The sequence below is a fragment of the Callithrix jacchus genome, chromosome 19, assembly GCF_049354715.1.
Source record: "Callithrix jacchus isolate 240 chromosome 19, calJac240_pri, whole genome shotgun sequence".
Lineage (NCBI taxonomy): Eukaryota > Metazoa > Chordata > Mammalia > Primates > Cebidae > Callithrix > Callithrix jacchus.
In genome coordinates this window covers 52,090,118-52,099,344 of record NC_133520.1, presented here as the reverse complement: position 1 = coordinate 52,099,344, position 9,227 = coordinate 52,090,118, and the positions used below count along the sequence as shown (strand labels likewise).

Sequence of the window (9,227 nt, the reverse complement as noted above, 5' to 3'; positions counted from 1 at the left end):
AAGTAACATGCTGTGCAAGTTTGTAGCCCAGGAGCAATAGGCTATATGTAACCTGTAACCTTATACAGTATACTCTATACACCATAGGTTTGTATCTAAATACCTTAGATATCTAGATATACATCTAGATATACTTATACATACATCTAGGTTTGTATATATATACCTTACCATGTCTGCCCAGCAACAAAATTATCAAAGGACACAATTTCAGAACATATCCCTGTTGCAAAGCAATGCTGTGACTGTACATGTAAATGTTTGTGCATGGATAGATGGATGAGTGAATGAATACAGCCTGGATGGCTGTGAATGGATACACGAGCAAGTCCTTTAATCTCTGTGCCCTCGTGTCTCCACATTTAAAATGAAGTATTGTAATGAATAAGTCAACAGAAGTTATAATGCTTTTAGACCAGAGCCTGGCACATAGTAATCTCATTGTAAACGTTACCTATTGTCATTTGTTAAATACGTGAACGTATGAAAAGGTTGGTGTTTAGAATGCAACACCAACTTCCTTGCTACACACTTATTCAATAAGGTAGGTAACTGACAAGGGAAAGTAACTCTTTCCCATGGAGCTCAAATGAAGATATTCTCTTTTTGAATGATAAAAAAAAATGCAGCTCCTGGGCGTTAATGTTTTATTTCAAAAATGGACCTCAGGTATAAAAGGCAGTGTTTTTGTTTGTTTGTTCTTACTGTCTTAGTCTTCTCATTACAGAAGCTTTGATCCCTACTATTTACCACAGTATCCAGAGCAAAATAGGAGAAGGGAGGGAGGGAGGGAGGGAGGGAAGAAGGGAGGGAGAAAGGAAGGAAGGAAGGAAGGAAGGAAGGAAGGAAGGAAGGAAGGAAGGAAGGAAGGGAAAGAAGGAGGAGAGGGAAGGAAGGAGGGAGAAAATGAGAGAGGGAGGAAAAGAGTTAGGTATATTCAATACCCAGCTCTCTTTAGATGAGCTGTTGAATATTCATTAGATGCAGTGATTTTTTTAATTTCTACTCATCAGAGGCAGATTCAAACCAGAACAAGTGCCACATTATTTTTCAAACAACAGATTCTCCACCGATGGAATCCAAGTGGAATGAATGAATATGAACCTGAACAAAACACAGCTGCACAGTGTCAGGATTCCTCATGAAATGACTATAAAGCCAAACAGAAGCTCTGCAACAGGCAGAGCAAAAATGTGTTGAATCTTCAGGCTTCAAATCTCTGATTTCCTCTGCTGGCACCAGCCAGAGAAAATGCCCAGATCTTATGGTAAGGTCAGGCCCACCTAGATAATCTCTATCTTAAAGTCAAGTTAAGATCATATAACATAACCTAATCACAAGAGTAGGACACTTCTACTATATTCACAGTCTTGGGAGTTATGCATGGCACATACAGATTGAAAGGCAGGAAATCTGCAACGCCATTCTAGAAGTTTGCCCAAAACAGGTAGGATTGCTGCTTCTCCCATCAGCACCCCTGGGGATCCCTTAGAGCAATTCTTTCAGCTGGTCCTCTTTCCCCAAGTCTAGCTGTGTAACTTCACGTGACCTTTGTAAAGAGAGGTTGATGAGACAGTGTCTGTGTACTTGATGTGGCACCACAAAATTGTGACCAGGGACTTCTCAGTGGGGCTTGGCTGTTCTAATATGTAGTATGTTGCACCAACTAATACACAGTTGTTCTTATTAGAAGGGGAACACCTAGTAGGTGAGTGACCTGCCTAACTTGCTTGGTCGAGCAAAGTCTTATGCCTATCCCATGGGGACACTGCCTGAGGATGATTACTGGATAGTTACCTCAGTGACCACCTTTAAAGCTGGGAAAGTCTGTAGGACTTTTCTGCTGCTCTGCCCCTGCTCTTTGCCTTCCCTAACAGTCCAATGCTGTCTATGGGAATACAATTCATTTATTCACTCATTTGCTTAAGAAAACAATCATTAAGTACCTATGATAAGCATTTGCCAGTAAATGCACAAACATGATCTCTGTAGCAGCTGGATTATTACAGTAGCATTCAGACTGGTCTTCCTGCTTCTACCCTTGCCTTTTTGTCATCTATTTCCTACACACATGCCTGATGATCCCTTAAAAAATTTACATAATGCCATTCTTCTGGCCAAAACCCTCTAATGACTTTCCAGCTCTGTTACAGTAAAAGCTCGAGTCTTCACCACGGCCTATAACGCCTGAACCATCTGGCCCCTTGGAGCCCCTCTGACCTCATCACCTATGCATCTCTCTCCTACTCTGCTCCAGCCACACTGGCTTGCTTCGTTCCTCCTCAGGCCACATAGTCCTACGTCATGACCTCAGCACATGCCAATGCCTCTCTCTAGGCTGCCATCCCCTTACACCTGCAGGGCTTGCTTCCTTCACCTCTCTGCTCAGATGCTGTATTCTCAGTAATATCCTGAGACATTCCCTGACCACCTTCTATGGAGTAGCACATCCATTTCCCTTTTCATTTCCCATCCTTTTATTTTTCCTCCATGGCCTTACCACTCAGGGGCGTTTTATTTATGAACTTGCCAACCTGTTTGTGTCTTCCACCAGAATATAAGCTATACCAGCACAGAGACTGTCTTCTTTGCTGCTGTATCCCCAGAACATACATTTCCTGGCACACGGTGATGGATGAATGTGCTGTAAGTACCATGCTATATTCTGGGAATAAAGAGATGAATAGTGCAAGATTCTTTAGATGTTTTTTTTGTTTGAGGTGGAGTCTCACTCTCTTGCCCAGGCTAGAGTGCAGTGCTGTGATCTCAGCTCACTGAAACCTTCACCTCCTGGATTTGAACGATTTTCCTGCCTCAGCCTCCTGAGTAGCTGAGATTACAGGCACCCAACACCACACCCGGTTAATTTTTGTACTTTTAGTAGAGAGAGGCTTTTACCATGTTGGTCAGGCTGATCATGAACTCCTGACCTCAAGTGATCTGCCTGCCTCAGCCTCCCAAAGTGCTGGAATTACAGGCATGAGCCACCGCGCCCACCCTAGAGTCTTGCCTTTGAAGGAATTCATAACCGAGTGGCAGGAGAAGAGGCAGATGCCAGCAATCATGAGGGTGCTGCAAGGGAAGGCCAAAGAGGCAGGGGCTGGGCCTGGATAACCACAGAAACCTTACAGAGCAGTAGCAGTTGAGCCCATCCTGGAGGATGAGTAAGGGGTGCCTGCGGAGAGTGGGAGGGGAGGCCTCTCACACCCCTTGTCCCTCTGCTTCAGTCATGCTGGTTGGTGGCTGTCCTTGATCCCCAATGGCTAGGAGTGGAGGTGGTGTGGACCTAGCTTGGGTCCCGTGCTTCCTCAGAGTCAGTCACTGAGGCTGGGAAGATAGAATGATCTCATTGACCAGGTTTGGGTCATATGCTCCCCTTGGAGAATGAGAAGAAGAGGGAGGTTCACTCCTATCAATCACAGGGCCTGGGAGGAAGGCGGTTCCTAAAAGTAGAATTTAGCTGCTATTTCCATACAGTTAAATGAACAGTAGCCTGGCCAAACAACACAATGGTCTCTCTTTCCACTTTGTTATTTTCACATCCACACTTTTTCTTTGTTCTGTTTTCAGTTTTCCTGTACTTAGGAAACTGTATCCTAAATATGCCAGAACTCTTCTTCTGTGTCCAGCCAGGAAGATGTCACCGGATGCCAGTAGTGGCTGGGTGTGGGGGACATTCAGGCGTGCAGTGCAGGAAAGGGTGGGGTGAGGGGTGTAAAGTCATCTTTGCTTCTGTCCTACTAGGTTACTGACAGGATAGAACATTGTTCTGCACAGAGATTAGAACCCAGGGTATGAATGGCTCAGACTTTAGGTACAGATGGCATTAAACAGTCATTCTATAAAGACCGCTGAAAAGACAACAGGTTACAACAAAGTATTAGCCTTTGCCTTGTTTGTAAGAAGGAAATATCTTGTTTAACCGCATAAAACCTTTGGTTTACTTTCCATATATTCCTTTAACAGTTTGATGACCATCCATCCTGGTTTGCTTGGGATTGAAGGGCTTCCTAAGACACAGGACTTGCAGATTAAAAATGAGGACAGTCCTGGGAAAAGGGAGATAGGAAAACAAAATAAACAGTGTTTTTTGGACTTTAGGACATTTTACGATTGTAGAGACTGTAGAGTTGTATCTACAAACTGTTTTAATAAAGAATTGTACTTCATCCTGCCAAAAATGAGGCTGCACCCAGGTGTTGTAGGAAGAAATCATTGTAATCATCTGTTCCTTAGGTAATTCTATCTCGTGTGTTAGCTCAGGCTACTATAAGAGAGTACCACAGACGGGTGGCTTAAACAAACAAATAAAATGTACTCCTTGCAACTCTGGAGGCTGAAGTTTAAGATCAGGGTGCCATCATGATCAGGTTCTTGGGGGAAGGTCCTCATCTTGGTTGACAGATTGCAGTCTCCTTGTATCTTCACAAGGCAGAGAGCAGAGAGATAGAAAGCAAGTTTTCTCCTGTCTTTTTGTAAGGGCACTAATCACATTCAGGAAGGCTCCACTCTCATGGCCTAAACACCTAATTGCTTCCCTAAGGCCCCACCCTGTAATACCATTACCTTGTGGATTGAGATTTCAACAATATGCATTTGGGGGGACACAAACATCAATCCATTGGATGTTGATTAGATAGGAAGCACAAGTTAGATTCAGTATGGTACAGTACTTTAAGATCCTATTTATTTTAAAATTAGTTTACATTTATGTCATCTTTTGTTGTTAGTCTCTAAGAGATATAAGCTAATTTGTTGTTACTGATGCCTAATAACACATAGAGGAAAGAAATTAAGCATCAAATCAATGAATTTTCTAAATGAAGATACCCATGTAATCCAAATAATTCATTTTTCATGATAAAGAACATCCAACTTTGGAAGTCTTTTTTTCTGTTTTCTGAGGCATCAATTCACTATACCTGGATTGCATATATCTTGGAACTACTGAAATTGATGCCAGAATTCCAGGCACAGCATCAAAACAAAATAACCCAACTTCCGGTGAGCCTTGCAAATCCAAACTGCTTTTCAGTGATGGAAAATGCTGCATGATTTACATTTAAAATTAACATTCTTGATACAAAAGATACATATACTTCCCCCCTTTCTTTGGAAGTTCCTCCTATGGATTTACTTTGCTTTATCAGCTTTTCATTGTACTCAACATGCATGGAGTGCAAAATAAATCAAGGTAGAAGGCCCTATATTACCAGTTGAGATAATAAATAATATATTGTTGTAATAATGTAGCATTATAAATGTTGCAGAAATAATGGTGATGACAGCTACATTTTACTTTGTTTTTTAGATAATCATTGGATTGGCATATGTCTCAGGCTAAAGGGAAACCAGGAGCTCCATGTGTGGGCACAAACCAATTAAGCTGAGCACTCACTAAATTGCTTTCACAGCCAGGATGGGGAATGACTGACCACAAATAAAGCTGTACACATGTTAGACTGCAAGAGTTTACAGGTAAATATGGCCCAAGGCCACTGCCATGGCATTCGTTGGCTGGAACATTTGCAGTGGTAAAGTGAGACGGAGAAGCTATTTAATTCTTTGCCAGAGGAGATCTTCCAGCTAGGTCTGGCTTTGGTATACACTTTTTTTTGGGACGGAGTTTCGCTCTTGTTACCCAGGCTGGAGCGCAATGGCGCGATCTCGGCTCACCGCAACCTCTGTCTCCTGGGTTCAGGCAATTCTCCTGCCTCAGCCTCCTGAGCAGCTGGGATTACAGGCACGCGCCACCATGCCCAGATAATTTTTTGTATCTTTAGTAGAGACGGGGTTTCACCATTTTGACCAAGATGGTCTCGATCTCGTGATCCACCCGCCTCGGCCTCCCAAAGTGCTGGGACCACCGCGCCCGGCCTTGGTATACACTTTAATGTGAAGGAAAAGAGGGAAAATTGGGCTTCCTATGCATGACTCAGGATGGGAAGTCTGCCTACACCAGTGGTTCTCAACCCTAGTGCAATTTGGGAACTTCCTGGAGTTTAGAAAGAAGTAAAAAGAACACAGACGCTCAGGACTCGCCCAAGACCAATTACTCAAGTTAAACAAGATTTATGGGAGGCCACTGTTTTGGACTAACCTCCTGTACTGGGTCCTAGCAGACTAGACCAAACCAGAATGGAGTCACTTGTGCCAAGTGCCATGTTACCAAAATGAACTTTGAAACAGGCCAGTTTTCCCAAAAAACAGGAGATCCTAGTCAACCTGAGTCAGTACACTAACAACATCCAAACTGTTTTTACCCTATAAGGAAAATAACTGCGAAATACCCACCTTAGTTGTTTGTTGTGTTCTTCAGCCTTTTTTTGCCCATTAAGCCAACCTCCTCTGCGCAGCTCATTGGAACACACTCTATTTGCTTTATAGAATGATGTTTCCCCATTCTAGATCCCAAATATAAGCCAGTTAGATTTTCTTTTTTTTTTTTAAAGACAAGAGTTTCGTTCTGTTGCCCAGCCTGGAGTGCAGTGGCATGATCTCAGCTCACTGTAACCTCTGCCTCCTGGGTTCAAGCGATTCTCCTGCCTCAGCCTCCCAAGTAGCTGGGACTACAGGCACGCGCCACCATGCCCAGCTAATTTTTTTGTACTTTTAGTAGAGACACGGTTTTGCCATGTTGGTCAGGCTGGTCTAGAATTCGTGACTTCAAATGATCCTCCCGCCTCGGCCTCCCAAAATGCTGGGAATACAGGCGTGAGACACCGCGCGCCGCCGCCACTTAGACCTTTAAACTAAACTTGTAATTTTGTCTTCTGACACTTCCTACTCTTGCAGGTGAAACCCAGGCATCAGAGCAAGTGTAAAACTCCCCAGCTGATTCTACTTTGCAGGAATGGTTGAGAACATAGTTGGAATTATTACGTTGGCATCCCCCTTTGAGGAATGCTTCCAGGACCCAAACCTTCTACAAAAGGGCTGTCCCCGCAGCCTGGGGCAATTTCAGCTCCTAGGTGCGGGGTCCAGGGCAGAACTTGGGTGATGGCGCTCACTTGAAGCAGCAATAGTTTAATAACGGACGTTCTCACGCACTTATTTCTGCAAAAACCCCACAAAAGACCAGAACCCAGAAAGAAACTTAGAGACCTCACAACCGCTCTTTTAGGAACTGCCGGGCGCACAGGCACAAACGCCGAGGACCGAGTGCGCAGGCGCGGACTGAGGACGCGGGAGAAGGCGCATGCGTAGTCTTGAGGGCGGTGCTTCCGGTCGACGCACCGCTGGGGGGCGGGGCCTGAGACACGCGGTGGGCGGGTCCTGAATTGAGACCCTGGTCCGGATCTGACCTGGATTGCGACCCCAACCCGGACTGCTACCCTGACCGCGACCCCTACCCCTGCCCACCCTCATGGCCCGGCACGTGTTCCTAACGGGGTCCCCAGGTAACCCTGCGGGGATTCCCACCTCTGAGAGTTCGAGGGGTGGGGGCGCGCGGGCTGGGGGCGACCCTGTGCTGTTGGGGAGGGTCCCCGGCTCCAGGGTTCCGGCCTCTGAAGTTCTGAATTTAAATGGCGGGCTTGGTAGTCTGAAGCGTTTATACTCCTTCCTGGAAAACGTGACTTAAACGACTAAGGGCCCAAAGGATTAGAACACACTTGTGAGGGGGTCCCAGACCGGCTTCTTGATGAAGGGCTGAAACCGCAGGGGCCAGCGGCAGCGGTAACTCCTTACTGCAGTGTTGACATTGTGGTCTGCACAAACGGTATTTCAGGAGATCAGCAGCAACCGCGATGTGAAGTGGGGATGTTTGATTTCTACTGATAGTCACAGGCACTTCTTTATTGTGGGTCTTTGCTACATTCATAGTGCAAAGAAATGGGAAATTTTCTTTGGAGGATAGCGAAATTGAAGATGTAACACCTTTTTCCCATCTAAGTTAATCCCCCTATCCCCATCCCCATCCCCATTTCCATCTCCATCCCCATGAATTCCCTCCACAGCTGAGGCCACAGGTGGAGAAGCTTTGGTACCTACAGGAGCCCTTCTCAGACGCTCTTGCTTGTTCCTGTCGCTTTCCCCCGCCCCCCATGTCTGTCAGATCCCTCAATTCTGTGGCCTGTGGAGTTCTCATCTGGGAAATAGGATAGCATTGAGGTCAGATGAGAGATGTAGGAGGAGATGCCTTTAAATGAAGGCGCTACCCATGTATCAAGCATTACTAAAAAGGACGGGTAGGAAGGTGGTGGTCACATCAGATAGGCTAAAAAATAATGGTGGGCTAAAGGGCTTCAGCGCCTTTGCAAGGCAAATCTAGTTTTGAAGCTTATTGTGGGCTCAGATATCAAAGACTGTAACCCTGGATCTAGAATTCTTTTTTACTTTATTTTAATGTTTATGTTTAGCCTTAAGTAGCAAAGGCTATACCTAATATTGCAGACTTTGGAATTCTATCAGGCATTGGAGGAGGCAAATGAGGAACAGACAGGGAGGAGGGGGAGGCAGAGGGTGGTTTGAGAAATGCCCGCTATCCACAGTCACTCCTAAGCATTGCAAAGAACTGTTTTCTGCAAGTTGGTTTGTCAATCCTTTATTTGAAACTTGGAATGCAGTTTCATACTCATCAGGCTGACCCCAAGATATCTGTGTGTGACCACACAGTGGTGTGATCCTGGCTCACTGCAACCTCTGCCTTCCGTGTTCAAGTGATTCTCCTGCCTCAGCCTCCCAAGTAGCTGGGACTGCAGGCATGTGCCACCATGCCCAGCAAATTTTTTTTTTTTGTCATTTAGTAGAAATAGGATTTTACTGTGTTAGCCAGGATGGTCTTCACCTCCTGACCTGGTGATCTGGTGGCCTAGGCACTCCCGAAGTGCTGGGATTACAGGCGTGAGCCACTGCACCCAGCTGTAATCTATCATTTTTCCATTTATTTATTTATTTTAGAGATAAGCTCTACTCTGTCACCCATGCTGGAGTGTAGTGAAACAATTATAGCTCACTGCATTCTCAGACTCCTGGGCTTAAGTGATCCTCCCGCTTCAACCTCCTGAATAGCTGGGACTACAAGTGCATACCACCATACCCAAGAAATTTTTAAATTTTTTGTAGGGATCTGTCTCTTGCTATGTTGCCCAGGCTAATCTCCAACTCCTGGCCTCAAGTGATCTTCCCACCTGGGCCTCCCAAAATACTGGGATTATAAGTGTGAGCCACCTAACCCCTCCTTTTTATTTTTATTAAGATAGGGTCTTGCTCTGTTGTCCAGGTTG

The 9,227-nt window shown here is 45.1% G+C and overlaps 1 protein-coding gene and 1 long non-coding RNA gene across 3 annotated transcripts in view; one reads left to right on the top strand and one right to left on the bottom strand.

Moving 5' to 3' along the window:
• Positions 1-3,912: 3,912 nt before the first annotated feature.
• Positions 3,913-7,159, bottom strand: LOC103789376 (uncharacterized). The gene is made up of 3 exons (XR_013530008.1): positions 7,105-7,159; positions 6,295-6,404; positions 3,913-4,049 (listed from the first exon to the last, which is right to left on the bottom strand). It is a non-coding gene; the product is annotated as an uncharacterized LOC103789376 (long non-coding RNA).
• Positions 7,160-7,254: 95 nt separating this feature from the next.
• Positions 7,255-9,227, top strand: part of NTPCR (nucleoside-triphosphatase, cancer-related) — a 29,456-nt gene continuing 27,483 nt past the window's right edge. For both annotated transcript variants that reach the window (XM_002760804.7, XM_017966738.5), the window contains exon 1: positions 7,255-7,400. In XM_002760804.7, coding sequence (XP_002760850.1) covers positions 7,367-7,400 — 34 coding nt within the window. In that variant the 5' untranslated portion in view covers positions 7,255-7,366. The remainder of the gene's footprint in view (positions 7,401-9,227) is intronic.